The sequence below is a fragment of the Eurytemora carolleeae genome, unplaced genomic scaffold, assembly GCF_000591075.1.
Source record: "Eurytemora carolleeae unplaced genomic scaffold, Eaff_2.0 scaffold413, whole genome shotgun sequence".
Taxonomy (NCBI): Eukaryota; Metazoa; Arthropoda; class Copepoda; order Calanoida; family Temoridae; genus Eurytemora; species Eurytemora carolleeae.
In genome coordinates, this window is record NW_019396310.1 from 58250 (window position 1) to 84673 (window position 26424).

Here is a 26424-nt window from a genome sequence, read left to right on the forward strand (position 1 = left end):
TTAGAGTACAACAGAAAAAAAAAGTTTAATACTTCAGTACAAATTTAACTAATGTAAAAATAACTTATAAGTTATTTTTACATTAGTTAAAACTCAATATTTGGATATATCCAAATATGGAGTTTGAAAAGATGACCCAAAGTTTAAATAAATACAGTTACAGATGATTGATTGATTGATTGATAAACATTTATTTCTTCATACCTAATTACTGGTATCTTAAATCTAGTTACAGATGAGACAGTTCTGATTCTGAATTAAGAAAAAATGCCATGAACAGCTGACTTTCGTTGGTACGTAGTTATGTAAGACGACATTTTAATTTCATAAGATGTAACACGACATTTAGCTGCTTCTCTTCATCCTTTGAAAAAATTGCCGTTTTTTTAATGTTTTTTAAAGTACTGATAATTGATTGAGCTAATGCTTGTTAGGACTAACGTTCGATGCTATTCTGTTTGAACTATAACTGCCGTATGAACTACTGCAGTACAAATTGAACTAAATTGTTTTATGGATCATTTAAACTATTGTTTGTTCATTTGCACTATTTTTTTTTCATTTGAACTTAACATAATAGTTTAAATGACCCATAAAAATAGTGCAAAAGAATATAAATAGTTTGCAAATATGAAAAAATAGTTCAAATAAACATGAAAAAAGGGTAAAGTAATTGTATATGGCTACAGGATTTGCACTGGGATCGAGCTAAAACTGATTACAGGAAGGGGGGGGGGGGGGAGAAGTTGGAGATCAGCTGATAGGGGTTACTGCAGACCCGATCATTTTTACCAACATTCATAATCTTATTTCATTTTCAATTTTTTAAACGTTTTTCAAAGAAGATAAACAGGCTACTGCGCAGTTATCAAATATAATAATCAGTTAGAAGATTTCCATGGGCAGTCTCAGAATGTCTCTAAATTTGGAACCATGCAAGTCTTCGCCACAAACTCAAATTCTAATCTAACATGCAGAATTAGGAACTTTTTTAAATGTTTACAATAGCCTTTAGCCTTTTATAGATCGAGTTCAGAAAGATAAAAATATTTTTTTAAACATTACATGTACAGCTAAGAATACAATTTCTACTATAACTCTTTTGGTTTTATTATTCCTGAAAATGATATTTGCCAATCTTTCTTTTCATTCTACAGGACAATTTCTTGACCGAGCGCTGCGGCCAGAGCAGACATTCAATTTCAACAATTTTCATTTGAACTATTTTCTTGTCCATTTAAACTATTTTTTTGTTCATTTGAACTATTTTTCTTGTCCATTTGAACTATTTTTTTGTCCATTGGAACTATTTTTATGTTCATTTGAACTATTTTTTTGTTCATTTGAACTATTTTTTTTCTCNAAAAATAGTTCAAATGAACATGAAAATAGTTCAAATGAAATAGTTCAAATGAAAAAAAAAATAGTTTAAATGGACTTAAGAATAGTTCAAATGGACAAAAAAAAATAGGTTAGGTTAGGTTAGGTTAAAAAATAGTTCAAATTAAACTATTTTTTTGTTCATTTGAACTATTTTTTTGTTCATTTGAACTATTTTTTTTGCCCATTTAAACTATTTTTTTGTTCATTTGAACTATTTTTTTGTTCATTTGAACTATTTTTTTTTGTCCATTTGAACTATTTTTATCTTCATTTGAACTATTTTTTTGTTCATTTGAACTATTTTTTATTCATTTGAACTATTTTTTTTATTCATTTGAACTATTTTTTTTCATTTGAACTGTTTTTATGTTCATTTGAACTATTTTTTGTTTATTTCATTAATAATATTTTAATAGTTCAAATGAGCAATATATTTACTCGTTTGAACTATTGTTCATTTAAACTACTCACGTGGTACCACGTGCAGTAGTTGAAATGAACAATAGTTCAAACGGCAGTAGTCCAAATGAGATAGCATCTTAATTCATATATATTATATCTTCGAGAACCATCTAAGAAGATGATACAATTCAACATTTTGAAAATCTAAAGAGATGCACATTTTGAACAACCTCGATGATCTCTTTGTCACATTCAAAAACGGTTTTAGTCATCTTTTGATTACCTTTTTTAATAATCAAAGAACACTAAAAGTCGTTTGTACTTTCTTTGTATTATTATTATGGTATTTCTTTACTTCATATTTTGTCATTTTTACACCGACAAACAAGAATTACGAATTTCCACTCGAAATAAAAATTTATCATTTAAAGTATAGTTTTAATACGAGGTAAACTAGTATCAGCAGATTTGAAGAGTTAAATGATCTTTAGAAATAAAAAGTTTTATAGTTAAATAAAACTGGATCCGCACGAACTGCGGCTATAGAGGTTAACATGGAAAATGCTTATCACGGTTTCTTGAAACATATTTAATTTAAGTAAGAACATAAAAAATTTGCATCATGACAAAAATCTAAACTATCGGGCAAAAATTACAGATTAGATTTGAAATCTTAACATTTAGTTTTCACCCGGAAAGTGACCTTAGAATCCTCGCAATTTTTCTAATCCTGAACAGATTTTTATGAATATCCTGAACAGATTACAGACACGCATTTGTAACTGAACTAAACGAACAAAATATGTCCAACGAATATTCTAAAGTAAAATTTCAACTTAAAAATTATTTCAGGTGTAGAAAACTCAAAGGTTTAAATATACAATTATCCCCTCCCCCCTCTCTCCAGTTAACTAAATTCGAGACTAGGAAGAAACTGGAGCAACTATCACTATTTTGTTTTTCTGTAAGTAAGAGTTTTCCCAACAAGTAAGCTTCTCATTTGTCGTAATCTACCATAACTAAGCCATCTAGGCACTCTAGGCCCACACTAATAGGACCTAGACAAGTTGTTCCACCATGAAAAAAAGCAATTGTGCAGTGTATACAGACCTATTATACTTAATAAGTTGTTATTCTAGGTACTTGTAACTATCTGCTTAGATAAAGAGTTATTAAAAAATCCACAATCAATTTATTAACTAGATCATATAGTTCTTTACTTTTATAGATATACTATGTACACTGTACAGTACAATGGTAAGTTTAAGTACAACGCTTCTTTAAGTCCAAAATTTAAATCTTCACAGCTATTACATATGATTATTACTGCATAGTGCATATTTGTATATTGTAAATAGTAGAGATATAAACAAAGCATTAAATATTAAGGTCAGGATAAAAAATTAACATCAATGTTAAAGTTTAACATCAAAGATTTAATTATCATTTTTTTATTGAATTCGAATGGATATTGCAAATACATATTTTAATGGAAACTTGCTATGACTGTGTAGTGTGTAAAACTGTGATAAACACGAAAATGGACAGTAATCAGGGATCTGAACTATTTATTTAAAATGGACAGCCAGGAGCCCAGTGTCCCCGTCTACCACAGTTGAAACACTCCCCGTACCCTCCGTAGTATGATCCCTCTACCCCCTCTACGGATAAACTAGATGAACTAGATATTATTGGGTTCCCTTTAATCTGATAAACTAGATGAACTAGATGAATTAGATGAACCAGAGGAACTAGAGGAACCAGACACACTAGAGTTTTCGTTCTCATCATCATCAGAGCTGACATAAACCACCATCTCATTAACCATAGATGCAGGACTAGATGCTGATGTAGCAGCTGCAGATCCTCTTGAGGCAGATGGAGATATTCTAGTAGCAGCTGCTATTGAACTCCTAGAAGCAGCTGCAGCAGCTGCTGCACCTCTAGCAGCTCCTGCTCCCCTAGAAGCGGCAGCTGCTCCCCTAGTTGAGGCAACTGTTCCTCTAGAGGCAGCTGCTGCCGCTGCAATAGCATTTGCTGCTTCCTCAATTACTGATACCCTCTGACTGCTCTGTGTTGTGACTATAGGTGTAGGGGCGGGATAAGTGGGCGTGGTGACTCTAACTGCACCAGGCGGCGGAAATACAGGATTGAGAACACGGATTTGTCCTCCGGAAAAACCTTCGACAATCGGACCTTGAGCTAGAGCTCTTACGCCGAACCTGATATGACTCTGGGGAGGTGGAGCCGGGTTCCCAGGAGGAGGAGGTCGGGTTTGAGGTGTAGGTTGTCTATTAGGTACTGGTATCAACATATCCTGTATCCCTCCTCTACCTCGACCCCCTCGGCCTCCTCGACCTCCTCGTCCTCTTCCCCGCCCTCCATGAACCATGTTTTTCGAAGTATCTGCTTCTCTGTCCTGTCTAAAATAGTCTTAATGAACATTTCTGCCTCATCAACAAAATAATTAATTATTTATTTATCTTTCTATTGAATTGTAATCTTCAAAATGATATTCAAGGAAAAGAGAAGATCTTATTTTAGGTGTTATTCAATTTCTGTAAACATGAAGCAATCATCTTTCAGATAAAAATGAAGAACCTGAATTTAGTTTCTTGCAGTTGACGTTCTTGAACTTTTACACGTCTTTCTTCAACCTGCAAACAAAAAAATGTGACTAGAGCCGGGAACTTTTGAATGGTGGATATCGGGATTAATGCTTGATCCACTCTTTTTCTTAATCTCGAGATTAAATAATGCTTGTTCTCCTCTTATTATTAATCTCCAGATGAATTAACCGATCGGGATTAAGGATATTCCATTCTAAAGTTTTCAGCTCAGGACATATCAGATGAAACAAAAAACACTGCTATGAATTTGAACAAAAGAGTTCGTACAGAAGTTAAAAAAAAACCTTCCTTATGAAAGACGACATGGAATACTTCAGTAATACATCAGGAAATCCTCATAATATTGGAGTTTTACGCAAAAATACGTACAATTGAAATAACATAACACTACTCTATTTTAATTATCAAACTTCGTCTAAATATTGCCTTTTCTTGTTAAAACGAAATGTATATCTAAGTGCAATGTACAAATTGTAGTGTGCATTTGTACTTGAAAATTATAATTGAGTACACAAACTTTAAATTGAAACAGAGAGGAGGGAAAATAGAGAAATGGTGGCATTAATTAACCACTGTATTCAGACTAATATTTTAAACCATCTTTTTTTAATTAATGGTTCTAATGCTATTGAAAAAAAAAACATTTTTGCTTTAAAATTTTTTTTATTAATGTCGTCTTTGATCTCATCCGTGTAGTATGGTTTTTTTCGGGACCGGACTCATCTTCAGAGCAGTGTTAACTTCGTAAAAACATAAAGAGGAAGGGGACATTTACCAACTGCAAAATGATTGTATTTGATAAAATGTTCAAATTGTTTATCCTTCAATAACTATTTATCTTTGAATTAGTAAAGAAAAGACCAACCTTGTCCGGCCCCAGCTGGGAAATCAGAGCTTCAATAATATTCTCAATACTGATACCACGAGACTCTGAGGTTATGTCCACTCTATAGATAACAATTGATGAAGTAGACGTGATATAGCGCATTTTAGAGTTAGCTGTAACCAAATAGATTATCAAGTGCAATAGGTGGCAACAGAGAAATTAACCAACTATACACTACGTCATTTAAGTGTCAAATAAAACAAGAAAAACGAAATTTTCTCAAATTAGTTGACATGTTTTCCAAGATTTAATAAATAAGTGTAAAAACAGAAACTAAAGAACACATAAAATTGCACTTATTTTACTGTAAGAAAAGCACTGTATTCTAAAATTATCACTATTATTGATGATTTTGTCGGATACAAAAACTGAATTGACACTTGTGACGACAGAATACAACTGTACTGAGAGTGTACAAACTCAACGTTGTCATCTATTGTACTAGAATCTATTTGGCTGTAACTATTAATATAATGAAGCAGAAGCTTCAATGTATGTATATAAGTGCGAATATATTTGTTTTAAAGAATATTTTGTGCTTTATCTACGTGATGCACAGTTAGAGAAGTTTCTAGTTTCCTCTGCTCTACACAGAGATGACAGTAGCTGTGAACACTGTGGACAGGTGCAGTACTGTAAATGCACTGCTGTAGACAGCTGGAGAACTGTGTACCGTACCTTCATTGTGGACAGCTGAGTCCGTGTACCGTACCTACACTGTGGACAGGTGGAGTACCATATACCGTACCTGCACTGTGAACAGGTGGAGTACCATGAACCGTACCTGCACTGTGAAAAACTGGAGTACTGTGAACTTTACCTGCAGTGTGCACTGATGAAGTACCATGTACCGTATTTGCACTGTGTTCAGCTGAGTACCGTGTACCGTACCTTCACTGTGGACAGCTGAGTGCCATGTACCGTACCTGCACCGTGGAGAGGTGGAGTAGTGTGTACTGTACCTGCACTGTGGACTGCTGGAGTATAGTGTACCGTATCTGCACTGTGTACAAGTTGAGTACTGTGTACTGTACCTGCTCTTTTATTGTGGACAGCTAGAGTACCGTGTACCGTACCTGCACTGTGGACAGCTGGAGTACCGTGTACGGGCACTTACAATCAACCAAGCTCAAAAAAAATTTCCATTCAAAACTGAAACTAACGGGAACAATATTAGCTACATTGGTTTTAGGTTTTAGGGTGCAAAATTGGACACCCTACTGTATACTGAACCTTCACTTTTGAGAGCAAGAGTTACTGTACCTGCACTGTGGACAGCTGGAGTGCTGTTTAGCATGTTTCCACTGTTCTAGACAAAGCCAGCAGTAACTATGTCCACAGTTAAGGAAGACGGGATGAATGGGCAGCTCTAGACAGGTCGAACAAACCATTTGCTGCTCAAGGGTATTTTCGACTCGATCCAAAACCTCACGGGCTCCTGAACAAAAGATATATATTATATTAGGCATTTAGGGCGCTTTACACCCAATGCCCATCTTCTATTTCAACTTTTAATTGTGGCTTTAACCTTGAGCATCTTCTCTTTGTACAATATAAATTTTTTTTTTTAAATTCGGATTTCATATTTATTTTGCGCATTTTAAAAATTTTACAAAAATAAAAAAGTTTCCAACACAAATTTTAGAAATTTTGATCATTCATAAATAACCTTCCCTGGGGTCACGTGATTTGCCACACAAAATTTGGTCCCGATCGGTTCAGCCGTTTTGACGTTTATTGGATACAAACAAACAGACACCCAAACACCCAAACAGACAAGCCTATAAATAGATTGCAGTGTGCGTCAACACTCAACAGTGAAAAATACAACTAGACGAGTCCAGATAAGATAAGATAAGGGGGGATCTGAAAACCCTCCCATCTTGGAGAGCCCAGACCGCCATCGGGGCTAACTCCCATGAGCTACGGCACCGTCCGGCTCCCATACATACAATGGGAAGATGCTACCAGTGGGTCGCGGAGAATCACAAAGTGATCCTGATGTGTATCCTACAACAGCCTACAATCTATTATTTAAAAAAGCCCCAACAGACTTTGATTGGCTCAGTTCTATAGCATTATCTCTTCTAACGCCGCGGCCCCTAACATTAACAATAAAAAATCTGACCCTGCTGTTTGAATGCCTCTGCCTCTAAAAGAGTATTCTCCATCTCCCTTTGCAGTTCCTGAATTCTCTCCTCCTTCCTCACGTTCTCCTCCTCGGAGCTGATCGCCCTAAACAGACTCAACATGATAATGATAATCTTGCCGAATTTTCCTGATTTAGCTTCACGGATTTTTACCTCAACTTCTCCTTCTCGATCGCAACAAGTATTTCCTGTTGACGGAGTTGGTTCTCTTCTTCCTTTCTTTTCAGCTCTTTCTGGTTCTCCTCTTCCTTCTTTTTCAGCTCGATCATGTTCTCCTCCTCTTTCCTCTTCATCTCTTGCAGTTTGTTTTTCTGCTCCTCCTCAGCTCTCGCCTTCTCCTCTTTTAACAACATCATCTCAGCTTCAAACCTAAAATAAAAACTTTAAATTTTGACGTTCGACTGAAGTGGAGAAAATAACATTTATCAAGGAAACTGTGGATGTAATTTCTAATGACACAAATGGAAAGAGTTGCATACCCGATTCACATCGGTACCCTTTACACATCTATCACATAATCGAAGCAACAATTAAGAAAATATCCCCGTTTTTCAATCTTAAAAAGAGGTGAATTCTATGATTTCCTTCAACCTTCCTTTGCTCTACTAATTGCATAAATCTGCAAATTACTTTTACAGATAAACCAGAAATGAAAACAACCAGTTTCATAAAAGATTCCAGGATATTTTCCTCAGACGAAATCTTATGGAACATGTCACTTTTTAACCTGGAGGGTAAATTGAAATTCGTCTAGAGTTCCTTTAAGAGAAATGAATTTCATAATTATCCACCTGTCTCTCTCCTCCTGCAGCTTTTTCTTCTCATTTGATATTTTCTCTTTCTCCAGCTTCTCCTGAAAGGATACAATCATGAATTTCATGAACAAATACACCCTTTGACTTATAAAACGTTGTCAAATGAAATAAGCAAGAAAGTAAAACCAATAGAAACACAAAATGCAACTTTAGTTAAAAAGATTCCAAAACTGGAAATTAATTATTTGATGAGGATGGAAAAAATTTAAAACTGACACGCTTCCCCCCCCCCTTAAAAATCATAATCCCGCCTCATATGTTACCTGCTCCAGTATCAGCTCCGCCTCCTCCTTCACCTTCTCCATCCTGGCCTGCAACTCCGAAATTCTCTCCTCCTTCCTCAAGTTCTCCTCCTCAGAACTAGAGGCTCTAATAAATACCATGTTTAAACGACATTGCTCTAATAAATTGCACTTTTAGACTTTTTAAAACAACTAATTTAGAAATAATGGTCTTGTAAAACATGCGATGCTCTATAACACTCACGCTTTAGAAATTATGTAATATTAAACCATGTCATTATTAAATACGTTATATTGCTCTGGGCAATAAAAACACTTAAATATTATTTTATTATCAGACTTAATTTTTTTAAATACTAATCGAACATCAGAGGTAAAAATTAAGAGCGTATACAGGGGGGGGGGGGAGCAAGGGCACTGTGCTCCGCATAAACTTGTAGAATTTAGATATATAATTCTTGCTAAATCCATTTCAAGCTGAAGAACATAGAAATAAATAAATCAGAAGTACATTTTTCGCTTTTTTACAAGCATGTTAATGCACAACAAAAAAAAATTGAAACGTTATAATTAATGTTTGAACACTAATTTTTTCATTTCATAGATTTCAGGTCTAAGCTGAGCCATTTTCAAAAATGTCTGTTACTGTCTCTAGGATAAAAAAATACTTAGTGAAATAGAAAATAATAATTTGTTTATTTTTCCAAAAAATGTTTTTTTTGATAGTTTCATTTAATGGGGAAATAAAGTGTCAATTGGAAAGAGGTAATAGGCCTACGTGTGCCCAAAAGTGTCTTACGTGTGCCTGACTCTTTAAAAAAATATGAATTTTTAGTTTTACTGATGTTTTTACCCCAGAATGATATCTAGGACTAAATTGAAAAATTCTATTGAGCATACTTACAACAAGTCCAGTTCATTTTACGTACACACGGATTTGTTATTTCGCGGATTTGTTATTTATGTTCATGGATTTCTTCTTTAAGGTCTTAAATAAACATTGGAACAGTATGATATCTAGGACTAAATTGAAAAATTCTATTGAGCATACCAACAACAAGTCCAGTTCATTTTACGTACACACGGGTTTGTTATTTCGCGGATTTGTTATTTATGTTCATGGATTTCTTCTTTAAGGTCTTAAATAAACATTGGAACTTAATTTACACTCACCTATGAATGTTATTCTTGAAGTAAAATTACCCCCCCCCCTCTCCCGGACTTTAAAGGGATTGAAATTAATTACTTAAGTGGAAATCTATACTTTTCACTTTTCTCTCAAATTACGTAATTCCGAAAAAACTTTCGCACAAGTATAAACACATGTATTTGAATATAAATAATAAATATACCTGTCCTTCTCAGTTTGAATAAGTTGAAGAATTTGTTGCTGATGCAACAAGTTTTCTTCTTCCTTCCGCCTCATATTCTCTTGATTTTCCGCCTCTCTTCTTTCCATCTCTTCCAGGCTCCGCCGTTGTTCCGCCTCAGTCTCGCTTTTTTCCACCTTCATTTTCTCCATCTCGGCCTCTAGTCGGAGTTTTTCCATCTCCAGCTTTTTCCTTTGTTCCTCTATTTCTGTGGCTAATCGTTCTCTCTCTGCTTTTTCCTTTGAGTCAACTATTGGCGGAGATTTAGAAAATTTTATTCGTTTCTGTGGTGGCGGAAGCATGTCAGCAGAACGCTTTACAGATTCATTGACTACTCTATCAGTTGTCGAGTTATTGTATTGTTCTGCTGCTCCCATATCTATATTCTCCTAGCAACCAAAAAAACTACCTTAAATTGGTGAACAAAACTTATTTATTGAGCCCTTATGTGTTAAAAAATACACATATTAATGATGATGATGATTGGATAATAAATAGTTAAACTTTATTCATATTTAGGGTCTGTCCTATTGAACGATTTTTGGACCCCCCCCCCCCCAACCCCCACTCCTATCAATTTTGTACATGACCATTTATTTTTCAGCAAATTTATTATTATTTATTTTTTTGTTATTTAGGGTTAGGTTAGGTTAAGACACTTTTTGGGCCGAGCGCTGCGGCTAGGATGGGCTAGGGGGCCGAGCGCTGCGACCACGGGTTAGGTTAGTTAAGACTCTTTCTGGGCCGAGCGCTGCGGCTAGGACAGGCTAGGGGGCCGAGCGCTGCGGCCACGGGTTAGGTTAAGTTAAGACACTTCCTGTCAGACCCATGTACAAAATTGATAGGGGGGGGGGGGGGGGCTGGGGGGTCCAAAAATCGTTCTCTAGGAATATACCCATATTTATCACCTTGACATGTTTAAGACTTTAATAGGTTTATTCTAACGACCTGCAAACACTCATTCCTCAGAAATCATATTTTAAATAAATTTGAAAAAAGCGAAGCAAAAATATTCTGTAAAAGGTAGTTTCCTTGTCTGTATAGCTAACAAATCTCCAGTTATATTTATCAATCTGATCTGACAAAATAATCTTATCCTATAGTCATATTCATTTATCGAATAAATTTCACGTTTTGAACATTAAAAAAAACTAAAAGAGTAATAAATGAATGAGTATTCGGAAAAATGTAAATAATCAAAACAAATATTTTAGAAAACAAAAATAAAAATAACAATAATATTAAACAATCACCCTGTATTCAGTAGAAACCTTCAAAAATGACTGCCCAAGGACGGAAAATAATTTCTAGCTAAAAAATGACACAAATCTAGTGTGTACCATCATAAGACCCTTTTCTAGGTTTAACTAATTTTGCTTCCATTTCTCTGTCCAAGAAACCTTTTTCTAAGAACAAAACCAGCGAAAGAGAAAATTACAAAAGTTCAGTAGGATTTGAATGATTCCGTGATTGTCGAACTAGACTATTTTAATGGATAAGTACCATAAACGATTCATGGCAGGTTGATTTAAATCGACGCCCGAATTACTTTGATTGTCTCATTAATGATAAAATGCAAAGATAGAAGATTTCTGAATGAATTGATGCCTTGAAGTTTAATCTAGTCTCAACTCCTTTAACTATACGTTTTCCGTTTATCCTGAACAAATCAAAGTCAAATCAAATAATAAGTTGCAGGGGTGGCCTAAGACTCCAGTAGTGGATTGGAGTTTCAAGTCCTCCCCCCATTCCTGGTTTTTCAGTCCGACCTTCTGTTATAAGATAAATATACTTTTTTATTTTACTCTTTTTTACGTTGTATTTGCGAAGCGCCCAGCCATACCACCAAATTTGAGCCATGCCCCACTTTAGAATACCTAACATCCAAGGATTGCTAAATATTTTGTTAAGTTTGGATGTTGGGTGTTTCCCTGGCGAGTTTTTCCGTTCTTTTTTTTTATAATTCTTAACTGCTAATTTTAATAATCATGTTTGGTTTCTAGTTTTATTAATTACTTCATCTCTGATCATTCTAGTTTAGTTTTAATTAGATCGTTTGTTTGGATAATAAGGTTAGTTTCTAAAAGTCGTTGTTAATCAAAATTGACGATAAGCTCCAAGTTAATTAAAAGTAAAAGGGTAAATATTTTCTAGAAAAAAGGATGCCCAGCCCCCCTAATCAAAATATATTATTAGGATATTATTTAAAACTAGCTGAAGGGCCCAACATTGCGCCTGAAATTTTTTTTGTCTATGTCACCCCCCAGCTACCAATGAGTGTCGACAAAATTTTTAGCCCATTCGATCCAGCCGTTTGGCTGCCTATAGGGAACATATATACGAATGTCTTGTTTTATTTGATAGATATCAAAGAGAGAGAAATAAATTGCAATTAAACATCACTTTTCATTTTCGACACTTTAAAAAAAATACAACTATGAGCTTACTTAAAATTCATGTATTTTCGTCAAATCTCAAAATGAACAATAAAAACCTACTGGATAACACAATTTTTTGGATAATTTATTTCCATGGAAATATATAATCCCCTCCCTGAACTCCATCTACCTGATACCATTAGAGCTAAGATCAGTGATGAACCAGGAGTTCTCCTTGAACCTGAACAAGGCCTGCTCCCTCGAGATGTTTATGTCCTGAACAAATATAAAAAATCAAAACGTTGTTTTTTCAAGTATGGTAATTTTTTAGTTGCTTTCAATCATTGCTCCTCCTAAAAATATCCCCCCCATCCCTTATTTTTTTCAAAAAATATTGGGTATTTGACTCTTTACCTAGTCCTTAAAAGAAAATAATAAATGAGTAGAAAATATATGTTCTTTTTTCTACGGGAAATGCAATAATTCGTTAAGTTAAATCTATATGGTCAATAATTTTTTTTTAAATTAAAAGATTATCCATAATCTAATAATAGGGAACTTGCAGGAAATACAATCAAGAAATATCTCAAATTCTTGAGGACAGGACACTCTTAGAAGTATAGAACCATTGGACTTGAATCGTTAAATACGAACCAACTAACAATTGTCAGTGTTCAAACCCGGCTCACATCTAACTAAACCTCTTTTTTCCTTGCAAAAGTGTTGAAAAATTAGCTGACTGTCTGTTATTTGTTTAACTGAAGCGAATGAGTAGATTTCTAACTCGAGAGAAAAGAATAAGATGAACCTTGATTAGAAGATTTCAAACTTAAGAGAAAAGAATAAGATGAACCTTGATTAGAAGATTTCTAACTCAAGAGAAAAGAATAAGATGAACCTTGATGAGAAGATTTCAAACTCAAGAGAAAAGAATAAGATGTACCTTGATTAGAAGATTTCAAACTCAAGAGAAGAGATTAAGATGTACCTTGATTAGAAGATTTCAAGAGAAAAGAATAAGATGTACCTTGATTAGAAGATTTCTAACTCAAGAGAAAAGAATAAGATTTACCTTGATTAGAAGATTTCTAACTCAAGAGAAAAGAATAAGATGTACCTTGATTAGAAGATTTCTAACTCAAGAGAAGAGAATAAGATGAACCGTGATGAGAAGATTACCTTCAAGAGAAGAGAAGAAGATGTACCTTGATTAGAAGATTACCTTCAAGAGAAGAGAATAAGATGTACCTTGATTAGAAGATTACCTTCAAGAGAAGAGAATAAGATGAACCTTGATTAGAAGATTTCAAACTCAAGAGAAAAAAAATAAGATGTACCTTGATTAGAAGATTTCTAACTCAAGAGAAAAGAATAAGATGTACCTTGATTAGAAGATTTCTAACTCAAAAGAAAAGAATAAGATGTACCTTGATTAGAAGATTTCTAACTCAAGAGAAAAGAGGTACCTTGATTAGAAGATTAGCTTCAAGAGATCTTCCAACCCTGAATTCCTTTTCCAAGATCTCTATATTTCTGTGACTGAAAAAATGTCTAATTAACTAAATCTCATTGAAACCGGTTCAGACAGGATTTTTAATTTTATTTTTAGCTGATTTGAAAACTTTTTAATGTACGAAATAAGCTTAACTCAATCTTTAGGAGGATAGACATAAAACGATCAAATATCCCTTAATTTTTACTAATTTAGAGATCTATTAAACTTGCTGGTGTCTCAGGAGATATGACTAATCAGAAATAAGAAAAACTTTTCATAAAGATACAAAAAATTCAATCCTCATTCATAAGTTCAGTGACCGAACCGGTAGTAGGCGGTTAAAATTCATTAAATTGGGTATTTTATTAACTTCCTCTTAGTTGGCATTATAAATCTAATTTATTTAATTTTTTCCAATCATGCGAATTTTACTTTTACCTTGCCTCCATTGCTGGAGCTAGGCCGACCAATCTGGCCTGAAACCCCTCCTCCCCCTCCATTTTCCACAAACTCTGAAATTTACACATTGTGATTAAAAACTGCAATCAATTAAATATTTTGAAATTTATACATAATTTAAAGATGTTCTAAAATTTTGCAAACATCAAGATTAAATGCAATACTAGCATGGCACTTGGATAAGTAGATATCTTGGGACTATACTATTGACTATAGTTTAAGACATCAAGCTCTGTTTGAAGGCTGTCTGTTTAGTGTCCTTGGATCGGATGTTGAGGTGGTGTTAGAAGGTGGAATCACTTTAGGGGAAGGATGGAGTCGTTGTTCAGTGGAAGGATGGAGTCGGTGTTTAGTGGAAGGGTGGAGTCAGTGTTCAGTAGAAGGGTGGAGTCGTTGTAAAAAGGTTGGGTGGAGTCGCTGTTCAGGGGAAGGATGGAGTCGGTGTTTAGTGGAAGGGTGGAGTCAGTGTTCAGTAGAAGGGTGGAGTCATTATTCAGTGAGAGGGTGCAGTCAATGTTCAGTAGAAGGGTGGAGTCGCTTTTCAGAGATAGGATATAGTCGTTGTTAAAAGGTTGGATGGAGTCGTTGTTCAGTTGAAAGATGGAGTCGTAGTTCTGGGGAAGTGTTGAATAACTGTTCAGGGGAAGGATGGAGTCATTTTTCATGGGTTGGGTAGAGGCCTTTTGTAGTGGAAGGATGGAGTCGTTTTTCAGTGGAAGGGTGAAGTCGTTGTTCAGATGAAGGGTGGAGTAGTTGTTCAGTGGAAGGATGAAGTCGTTGTTCAGTGGAAGGGTGGAGTCGTTAATCAGTGGAAGGGTGGAGTCATTGCTCAGTGGAAGGGTGGAGTCGTTGTTCAATGGAAGGGTGGAGTAGTTGTTCAGTGGAAGGATGAAGTCGTTGTTCAGTGGAAGGGTGGAGTCGTTAATCAGTGGAAGGATGGAGTCATTGCTCAGAGGAAGGGTGGAGTCGTGGTTCAGTGACAGGATTGAGTCGTTGGGCAATTGAATGGTAAAGCATTTGTTTAGATTTATGGATGAACATTGAACTGTTTATGTCAACAAATCTCTCTTACATCCTTGAGTGATCCTGAAAATAAATTTTTTATCATCTTTTGATTCAATTATATTAAATCTTGTATCCTGAAATACAATAATAAGATTTAGGCGTGTATTTACTCTTGAAAAATCATTTAACCCCCTCCCTCTTTTTAAATAATTAAAATCATTTCTTCATGGTTTTATTCGCAGAAATTGGGTGGGGAGGGGGGGGGGGGAGGAGATTACTTGCCATTTGATGTTCGATTTTAAAATGTTTCTGCGTAGATTTTTATTTCTCCTTTGAAAATATACGCCCCAGATATGATTATGAAAATGATTCCTTTGAAAATATACGCCCCAGATATGATTATGAAAAGGATTCCTTTAAAAATATACATCCCTGATATTATTATAAAAATGATTCCTTTAAAATATATACCCTTGATATGATTATGAAAATGATTCCTTTAAAAATATACACCCCTGATATGATTATGAAAATGATTCCTTTAAAAATAAACACCCCTGATATGATTATGAAAATGATTCCTTTAAAAATATACGCCTCTGATATGATTATGAAAATGATTCCTTTAAAAATATACACCCTTGATGATCATGAAAATGATTCGTTTAAAAATACACTCACCTGATATGATTATGAAAATGATTCCTTTAAAAATATACACCCTTGATATGATTATGAAAATGATTTCTTTATAAATATACACCCCTGATATGATTATGAAAATGATTTCTTTAAAATTATACATCCCTGATATAATTTTGAAAAATGATTATGTCCTTCTAATTAATTAACTCCATTCATTTCACCTGCATGACACCCTCTACATGAAGTCCTCCGCGGCAATGATCACGAACCCAACCAGGAACCCAGAGAATATCATCATTGCTAGAACCTCCATCATTAAATCTTATATTTTTCACCTGAAATATCAGAATGGGTTCTTCGGCGTAAAGAAATACAGACAAAATAATTTGTTATTAGTGCTGGAATCTTTAAATGGACAAAATTGGTTAAAACTAATAAGCTTCTCATGGAGAAATTAACCCATCTGAAAAAAATTCAAGTTCACTATTTTTAGCACCATGAATTTCGAGGAATAAATCAAATCTCCCAACCACAGTGAAAATACTTAACGAAAGTAACATTAAATTTTATGTAATTCAATGGAGTAAGATCAAATAATCCGTAATTACGTAAACCATACTAAACAAAAGATAATTTCCCCCATCTTAAGTTTAGAATTTTAGTAAAGTAAAGAAAAACGTTAACCATGTTTATCATACAAAAGTGAATATAATGGAATTTAAATTAGTGGAGAGTGTTTATAAGAAATACTCAGTATTTACGAAAACCATAACGTAAAAGGGTTTCTAAACTAAATATGAACAGTTAATTAATCAGCTTATCTAAATTATGTTAAATCCTGTGCCTAATTGCGTAAAAAGATTATCATTTTTTGTCAATTTTTTTTATCGCATAGAAGCTACATAAAAGATTTGAATGAAGAAAGTGTATTACGAGTATAGTATCCAGGCGCGTATTGGGGGGACAGTCCTCTTTCCCCCCCCCCCCCCGGATGAATGGGAATATTGGTTAAAATCAGATGTGGTGGAGTTTTCCCATTAGAAAGTTGTTAAATATTTTCTCTGCGCTTCGCGCCCTTTATTTTCACATTTTACTATAAATATTTCCCTTGGCTAAAATCCTGTATACGCGCCTGTTAGTACCTCTATCTACCTTATCATGAACTATTACCAATTTAAAGACATTTGAGTGTACGTTAATTTATGTATTGTGGTAGGCAACAAAAATCATATACTCGTGAATTGAATGACAATTAAGGCACTATCCTAAATTCCTCATTTTTAACATTTTAATGTCTAAAATCTGAAAAATAAAACGTCCAGTATAACTTCATTTTTTTAACGAAAATATATATACAAAGTGCGTTTACCCCTGTTTAAGGGAGGTAAGAAACACGACTGTACACTAGGAGCCTCAACCCCAAACTTCATCAATCATTCAATCAGAACTGTTTCACAAGAAAAAATAACTTGGTAATTTCCTAGTATACGATTTTTGGACCCCCCCCCCCTCCTATCAATTTTGTACATGGGTCTGACAGGAAGTGTCTTAACCTATCCTAACCTGTGGCTGCAGCGCTCGGTCCCCTAGCCTGTCCTAGCCGCAGCGCTCGGCCCAGAAAGTGTCTTAACTAACCTAACCCGTGGCCGCAGCGCTCGGCCCCTAGCCCATCCTAGCCGCAGCGCTCGGCCCAGAAATTGTCTTAACCTAACCTAACCCTAAATAACAAAAAATAAATAATAATAAACTTGCTGAAAAATAAATGGTCATGTACAAAATTGATAGGAGGGGGGGGGGGGGCAGGGGGGGGTCCAAAAATCGTATACTAGGACAGACCCAATAACTTGACAAAAATCCCCTTCACATGGAAATTTTAATAAACTCTCTTCTTATCCATCCTCAAATAAATGGGCAGAGGGGGGGGGGGGGTTAAAATATATAAATGTTTTAAATTTAAAAACCTTTTTATCAGCCCCCCACCCCCCAAACAAAAACCTTCATAATTTCCCAAAAGGAAACATTATTAAATGTAATTAATAACATTGTATAATAATTCATTATTTAGTATTTAATTACAGAATAAATAAAGATTATAATACAAGTAAAATCACAGGGTTATTATACTTAGGATCAATTTAAGAATTAAAGCAATACGGGGGGAGGAAAAAATTAATCACAAACTAAAGACGACAATCAATTAAACTGATAACAGTCGCATTCGTACACAGCGTGGTTGAAGAATTAAAAATTGTATTTTATGTATTAAAAATATCTATTTAAAAGTGTAAGAAAGCGAGAGGGGATATTTGTATACATCTATATAATCCTATTCGTTGTACAGATGTACATTGTACAATCTGCAATGTTATAAGGTATACCGTGTACACTATAAATTGTACAATGACTTGTAGACAACGCTACATAGAAAGAATATCTATAAAACATGTAACATTTATAAATTTAAAAATTATATTTGAAAATGCAAATTCCCAATTCTGATAAACCTGATATGGACCCTTGTGCAATAGATAATAAAAGATTTAGAATTCAGAAAGTAGAAAATCCCGAAGAAATAAAAAAACTTATATTCTGTCCGCATCATATTTTCAGTAAAAGCAAAATAAAATTTTTAGGATAAATGAACTTATTTCGCTTGTTCTAAACTATTGATGGATTGATAATTATTATCGGATTCTGGAAGATGACAATTTTCAGCCAGAAAACCAATTTTATCATGAACAATTAGAATTAATTATCCTAAATCAGGTGGGAGATTTCAACAACAACTGCGGTCAAACAAATCCAATTTTTGTCTATGAATCAGCTCCAACTATTGCCAGTTCTGCTGTTTCTTGATAATGAAAGGCTGATCTTATTTTCATTTCCACTTGTTTGAAAAAAATTATCAGCAGCCAACACTTCCAAATCAGTTTTTCCAAATGAAATTCAAGTTTTATGATATAAACAGTCATATGACCGTTAGTAACACAATAACGACATTTAACGACACCGACGCTGCTGTTTGTCTCATATTTTGACTAGAGCAGCTTTTCCTTCTGATTCATGAACTTTGCTGCTCTCATGTTTCCACAATTGTTTAGTATCTGGACCCAGGCTGCTGTTGCTGAAACAAAAATAAAAATAAAGGTTTGATTTGGTTTGGATATCACCTAGCAGGGGCATATAATATATATTTTGTACAAAATATTCACTTTCTTAACAAATTATTTTAGCCCCGGCTTGTTTGCACAGAACGAATATTTTTATTTTTTTTCCCCCAGGTAAAATATGGGAAATTAACACAGAAAGTACTTACTACCTGTTCAGTGGAAACAAATGATTTTTTGAGTAAAAATATAAAACAAATCTATTTAACCAATTATTATTGATTTACAGTTTTTCGTCTTTGCTTTTTGTCATGCTTTTCAGCCATAAATCTTTGGCAGGTGTTAAAATCGTGAATGTTTAAACGAAAAAAAAACACTGCCCATCTCTATTAATACCTGTCCTTGTCCTGAGAATGTATTCCTGACCCCGGCGGCAGCGGCCTGAGCGGCGGCATTCCTAACTCCCTCGTTGTTCATGACAGTGCTGGTGAACTCAGCCTGAGCCTTGATGAAGCTGGCCCCGGTAGCTCTGTACAACCCGTGGATCTACATAAATTAATGATTTGAATTTTTATGAACTAAGAAATTATAAACCTTGTTTTTGTAGGATCCTGGTAGTAAAGAATCAATCAAGATCACAGAAAAAAATATCTACTCATCAGACTTTATTAAAATTTTGATAAGTAGGAAAAAAATCCGAGAAAATAATTTTTAGGAGAAATCAACTTTTAACTTCATCTTTAAAAATGAAAGTAAACTGACAAAAATTCAAAAAACCTGGTCTTTCAAAAAATAAACCAAGCCTCACTTTTTACCAGAGGTGTACATTTTCTAGAAAACTTATTCCCACCCCCCTTTAAAATCATTTTTTGGGATTTGTTCAGGGAGTTAATGATTTTCAGGGGAAATTAATTTAATGCGGTATTAATTATAAAGAATAAAAAACTTGCCTTTTGAGGTTTATTTTTCATTTTTCCTCCAAATCATCAAAAACCAGACCCCCCCCCCCCCCTAGCAAGGTGTATTTCTTAAAAATATAACCCCTGTTTTATACCTTGGTCAACATGAAGAAATCCGCAAGAGCGACAGCACAGAATCCTAGCGCGGCAAACAGCACAACAACACCGACGAAGTAGTCTCCGCCGGTAGCGTCTTTGTTTTGGAAGGTCACAATACAGGTGATGAGTCCACTATAATTAATAACATTTTTTTAATCAGATTACGATTATGTATTAGACAGTGTTTTAAATTGCAAATTCCATTTAATGTAATGCTTATCCGGATCCTGAATTTGACCGGTAAAAAACCTGGATCCGGATCCTAATGATAAATCTTTTTCCAAATTGAACGGATTTCATAAAAAAAATGCATCCTTTAATAAAATAACGACAAAAACCTAGTAAAACCCTATTCTCTTCAGGATAACTTAAAGTTAGAAACTAGTTCGGAGAAAAAAAAAAAAAAATACTAATATTATTTGAAACAATACTTTAACACTTACTTAACAACTGATAACCAAATACAAAACGACAAATTTAACTAACCTTCCTCCTGAGCCTTTGATCCCCAGAGCCATGATGAGGGAGAAACAGAACTGACAGAAGAATATGAAGAAGAAGACCATGAAGTTGAACGAGGAATCAGAACGAAATGCCTAAAAGTAAAGAATGACACAATTATTCAATATATTTTTTTTGAATTTACTAATTTACTCATTAAATGTAATTTAATTTTTTCTTCTTAGTTCTGACATATTTAAATTATATTTATTGTAAATGTATATTGTATAATATATATATACATATATATATACAGGGTGAGTCAAAAAAAGTGTGATTTGCGGCGCCTGGTGCAAAATTGTACCTTTTGTTGTGCAACTCTCCTGTATGGTGTCTTTTCAATATTTTCTGAAAATTTGTAATTTTTTTTGGTACTCCAATGGCCTAAAAGAAAATCCGCGAATCTTTTTTTTCTCTCAAAATCAAAAGTTCAGAAAAGCTAAAATATGAATTCATATTATTTCTCTCTATATCTAAAATTTTGTTAACATTGAATCCCAGAATCAAAGAAAATTGGCAAAATTGTAATAATAAAATTCGCAATTTTCAGTTCTGGGCTAATTTTTAAGCAAAAGTTATTTAAATTCTCTAGTTCCTTTCTTCTTAGTATATTCTAAAGTAAAAAATATACGCTGTTCAGTTGAAACCTTAAGAACCATTGAAAAACAATTTTTCCGTAAAAATTTTACCAGAACTGAAAATTGCGAATTTTCTAATTACAATTTTGCAAATTTTTCTGTTTTTCGGTGATTCAATCTTTTTAAAATTTTAGATTTCGATAGAAACAATTAATTTACACATTTTTGTTTTTCTGAACTTTTGATTTTGAAAGAAATAAGGTTGGCGGATTTTTTTGGGGCATTGAACCAAAAACAATACAAATTTTCAAAAAATATTAAAAAACACCATACAGAAGAGTTGCACAAAAAAGTTACACTTTTGCACCAGGCGCCGCAAATCACACTTTATTTTGATTCACCCTGTATATATATATAAGAAATTTTTATTTTAAAACAATTCCTGCTATTGACCACAAAATAAGAAAATGTACTTTGTAAGTTGCGTAAACTCTGAAATGTGTTATCTTTCGTAAATATATAGATAGATAGATGGATAGACAGGTGGATTATCATTAGAATTTAGAATGTGCATAACAAACATTCTCATGCAATGTCCATGTGATACATATTTCTTGATTAGTAACTTCCATAACTTTCTATTTTCCCAAGTTTTACGCCAAAACCTTACCTTCTATAATTTACATATATTCAAATATAAGATAAGATAAGGGAAGGATCTATCAAATGGTTTGTTTGGATCAAATTAACGTCAAAACGTGTGAAGCTGAACCGATCCAGATCACATATATTCAGGGATCTCAATTTTCTCTTCAAACTTTTTTTCTCCAATTTTAATTATTTAAAAAATCAAGCAAACAAGAGAAAATGTGCTAATTTTGTTTGTTTTATTTTGCAAGTAAAAATGGTCGAGAATGAAACAAATATTTATAACAAAACTTTGCATTTGATTAAGAGGCACGAAGCACCAGTGTTTAATAAATTTACCTTGTAGGCTGGTCTGAACCAGCAGAGGTATGAGAGTGGGATGAAGAAGATTGCGTAGACCAGGGATAAACCGAAGGTTGACCCAGTTGCGTCGTTTCCTAGAGATAAATCATGGATAACCGGCTACAAAGGATGTACTTTTTACCAAGGTCGGTCATCTATTTTTTCTTGAAGTATAAATTTTCTCCCCAAATGTTAGAAATGTTCGTCACGCAAAACTTTTTTACGGGTTCTTATCGATAAATAGGGTAAAATGCACGAATTGTAAGCTTTTAAACAGATCAAAATTAATGTATCAAGAAGAGTGAAAAAATCTTGCAATTTAATGTCAGTTTTTTTATTTTTTTTTTCTCAGGGCATCAATAATCATTCCTCTTTCCCCTATGCAGGAGAGGGGGTTATTTCGTGAAAATGTATATCCATGTATTTTCCAGAATTATGATTTTTTTTATTAAATTACCTCAAATCTTTTCTTTATTACATTATAAACCTATAAATTAAGTCGTTTATGTTTTCTTTTGACATTGAGAGCCCAGAACTCAGACTTGACTTTAACTTTGAAGAATGCGAATTGCTTAAAAAACAAGACGATATTGATTCTTTGTAAAAAGATATTGAACAAAAGAAAATTCAAATAAAAAACTTTTAATTTAATTTACATAAATTGCACAATCGTACCACTGAATAGTAGGCAGGTACCAGCCACCAGGTTGTACAGCATCAGTAGGGCGTGGACTACAAGTACAGGAGCATTATTAAAGTATATTGAGGGGGGGGGGGGCAGGATCAGTAGTGCGTGGACTACAAGTACAGCAGCAATTATTAAAGTAAATTGAGAAAAAGAGAGGGGGGGGGGGGATGGGTTGAAAACTAAACCATTGAAATGAACAGACCGATGAAATTAATAAGATTCAAAAGAAAATCAAATGCCCATTAAAATTCTGACAGGAAAAAGACCATTTTGGTCAACCAAACCCAATTTATAAAAGTTTTAGTAAACGTCCCTGATTTCATATTTAGAGAATATTAACCCTAGAATATTTGAACGCATTAAACATTTAATATTTATTTGTTTAATTGCTTTGAGCTAGTTACATGAAAAAGGAAAACAAACGTAGTTTCTCTGATATTCTGATATAAATATTTTTATCAAAGAAATTTTAAACCAGTAGAACAGTTTGTTTCCATAAATATGTAATGAAAAAGATTTTTAAACCTTAAAAGCATTCTGTTTTTAGCGAATAAAGTATTTATGAACTATTAAATTTCCTTTGGATGATACAGAAACATCAATAAATCTGTGTGTAAAATATCTATTTTTAATCAAGCCAACCCCACCCCCCAACCCTCACCTTACACATTTAAATTACGACCAACAATGCGAGTAAATTATCCCTATTGAAATATCAAAATCTCAAGGGTATAATTAGTGAATAAGTTTAGGGATTTGCATTTAATTGGGAATACAAGTTAACTTACAAAGCCAGAGATAGTAGAGACGCTTCACCATTTCTTGGAATTCTACAGGGATATCCACATTTATATCCTAGATAATTGTATACAGGGATATCCACATTTATATCCTAGATAAATATATACAGGAATATCCACATTTATATCATAGATAAATATATACAGGAATATCCACATTTATATCCTAGATAAATATATACAGGAATATCCACATTTATATCATAAATAAATATATACAGGAATATCCACATTTATATCCTAGATAAATATATACAGGAATATCCACATTTATATCCTAGATAAATATATACAGGGATATCCACATTTATATCCTAGATAAATATATACAGGGATATCCACATTTATATCCTAGATAAATATATATATGATATGGATATCCACATCAACATATATTGGGATATCCACATTAATATCCTCTTACTGAGTGTTTCAGTAGAAAACTCTTCAAATACAAAAGCTATAAAGCAGTGCTTAGGTTCTGATCTACTTTTATGCAAAGTCAGATTTAGGACCCAACCATATAATAAGAACTAAACAAAGTTATGAGACAACATTAATATATCGAATCGAATCGAATCGAATCGAATCGAATCGAATCGAATCGAATCGAATCACCCCCCCCCCCCCCCCCACCGAAAAAAATGGTTGCGTGCAAAAATATAACTGATATTTAATCTGAGTTTTCCTTGCGTTGTAGGATGAATTCTTTAATTCTTCTTCTCTTCTTGCCAGCTCGGCGGCTTTCCTTTCCAATTCTTCCTGTCTCCTCTATATATTTATTCATTTATACATTTATAAACTAATTCATTTATTCATCAATTCATTAATCTAATTGTTCATTTATACTAATTCATTTATTCATTAATTCATTAATCTAATTGTTCATTTTTACTAATTCATTTATTCATTAATCTAATTGTTCGTTAATCTATTTACTCATACATTTATGCATTCATTTATTTATTTATTAATTTATATATTTATACATTTGGTCATTTATTCATTTATTTATCAAATAATAATTAAGTTATACATTATTTTTTTTATTTATTTTACTTTTTTATTCATTTTTCTCCCTACCCCTCAACACATTTATTCATTAATTTATATATTTATTTTTCTTATTTATTTTATCTATCGAAGACGTAATAAGAAAAGTGTTTAACAGAGTTCTATAAAAATTTACCTTTAGTTCCTGGCATAGCATAAAATGTTAGTATTGATCAAAAAGATGAGTTAAAATATTATAGGCAACATGAGATTTTATGGGATAAAAATGGGAACAAATGGAAAACCCCTGGGAACATGGAAAACAAATGAAAATATTGTAAACAAATGAGAACATGAGAAACAAATGGGAACATGGGAAACAAATGGAAACAAGGGAAACAAATGGTAACCAGGAAAACTAATGGAACATGGGAAACAATGGGCACATGGGAAACAAATGAAAAATGTGAAACAAATGGGAACATGGAAAACAAATGAGAATGTAAGAATCAAATGGAAACTAGGGAAACAAAAAAGAACATTGAAAACAAATGAAAACATGGGGAAAAAATGGTAACATGAGAAACAAATGAGAATGACATGGCAAAGAAATAAAATCTTTTCATAAATGAATATGCACACAAAATTACATTACAAACAATTAGACACCTGGAAATCTGCAGTAGTGGCAGTCTGCTGTGCTGTTTGACTGTAGGCAGGAGGAGCAGGTTCAGTTGTTGGAGACATAACAGCGGGCCCGACAGAGCCTTAAAATAACATAACTATAGAAGGTTTTAAAATAACAAATGGCCCGATCCTTAACTATAATTTATAAAATGTTAACATAACAGCGGGCCTGAAAGATCTTTTATCAGAAAAAAGTGTAGAATGTTAACATCACAGCGAGCCCGACAAAACCTTTAATTAACATAAATGTGTAGAATGTTAACAGCGGGCCCGACAGATCCTTTGATAAACATAACTGTATAGAATGATAACTTGACAGCGGGCCCGACAGATCTATAAATAAAAATAACTGGGTAGAATGTTACTTGACAGCTAGCCCGACAGATCCTTTAATATACACATAAGACTGTAGAATGCTAACATGACAGCGAGCCCGACAGGCAACAGAGCAGAAAAATGTACCATCTGTCCCAAACGTACTTTTCTGTTCCTATAATTACTTCCTGTCGATATTATGATATACTGTATTGTCTTTAAGCACTGATGTTGTCCATGTCACATTAGTTAATGTCTGTCTCGTCTGTCACAATTGAAATTACTATTTTCTACCTGTCCCGGCTGTGGTAGTTGTCTGCTGTTTCCCAAACGGATCATAGTTGTCGAGTGTAGCTGTCGGTTGTCCATTGTTAGCTGTTGCAGCTTGAACAGATGGATCCTAAGATGACAGATGTGGAGAACATACAGCTATTGTAAATTCGACTTTCTTCAAAAAGTAATGAACTTTCAAAAAAAACCTTTAGTAACAAAAAAGCACCATTTTGTTACTGAAGTTTAACAAATTTACTTACCGCAAACGGATTATCGTCGAAAGCAGACATTCTCTAAATCAGTGAAATATAATTTTATATTTTTCTTAAACTTCTGAAAACGTATTCTACAATTAAACCATAAATTAATGGAAAATAAACATTGCTTCACTTGAAACCCCTGAAGAATGATTCAAGAATGAATCATATCAAATTAAGTGGAAAATATTTTCGATCAGCATACACAAAATAACTCCCGGCAGAGCGCACTGCAGTGTCAACACTGTACACTTGTGAAAGGAGGTAGAGAGTTGGAAGGAGGGGAAGGGGGGATGCCGGATGGGGGAAGGGATAGT

General features: G+C 33.7%; 2 protein-coding genes across 5 annotated transcripts; both read right to left on the bottom strand.

Annotated features, from left to right (window-relative positions):
• Nucleotides 1-3206: 3206 nt before the first annotated feature.
• On the bottom strand, nt 3207-14283 carry LOC111700687 (E3 ubiquitin-protein ligase rnf8). Of its 4 annotated transcripts, none has more exons than XM_023471686.1 (15): nt 14190-14283; nt 13723-13795; nt 12447-12532; nt 11487-11538; nt 10910-10975; nt 9861-10267; nt 8530-8635; nt 8243-8304; nt 7605-7820; nt 7430-7536; nt 6565-6739; nt 5281-5362; nt 4387-4442; nt 3510-4208; nt 3207-3466 (listed from the first exon to the last, which is right to left on the bottom strand). In XM_023471686.1, the coding sequence occupies exons 1-15, from the start codon at nt 14276-14278 to the stop codon at nt 3358-3360; spliced, it is 2385 nt and encodes a 794-aa protein (XP_023327454.1). In that variant the 5' UTR covers nt 14279-14283; the 3' UTR covers nt 3207-3357. The 4 variants fall into 4 exon arrangements, with proteins under 4 accessions (XP_023327454.1, XP_023327456.1, XP_023327455.1 ...); XM_023471688.1 differs by having other exon boundaries at nt 3207-3472; nt 3534-4208; nt 7430-7545; XM_023471687.1 differs by having other exon boundaries at nt 3528-4208; nt 7430-7545.
• A 3624-nt stretch (nt 14284-17907) lies between these two features.
• On the bottom strand, nt 17908-26221 carry LOC111700688 (secretory carrier-associated membrane protein 1). Its single transcript, XM_023471689.1, has 12 exons — nt 26111-26221; nt 25872-25977; nt 25245-25342; nt 24772-24780; nt 24219-24353; nt 23571-23637; nt 22770-22826; nt 22092-22189; nt 20512-20621; nt 20022-20157; nt 19364-19513; nt 17908-18984 (listed from the first exon to the last, which is right to left on the bottom strand). The coding sequence occupies exons 1-12, from the start codon at nt 26138-26140 to the stop codon at nt 18958-18960; spliced, it is 1023 nt and encodes a 340-aa protein (XP_023327457.1). The 5' UTR covers nt 26141-26221; the 3' UTR covers nt 17908-18957.
• Nucleotides 26222-26424: the final 203 nt, after the last annotated feature.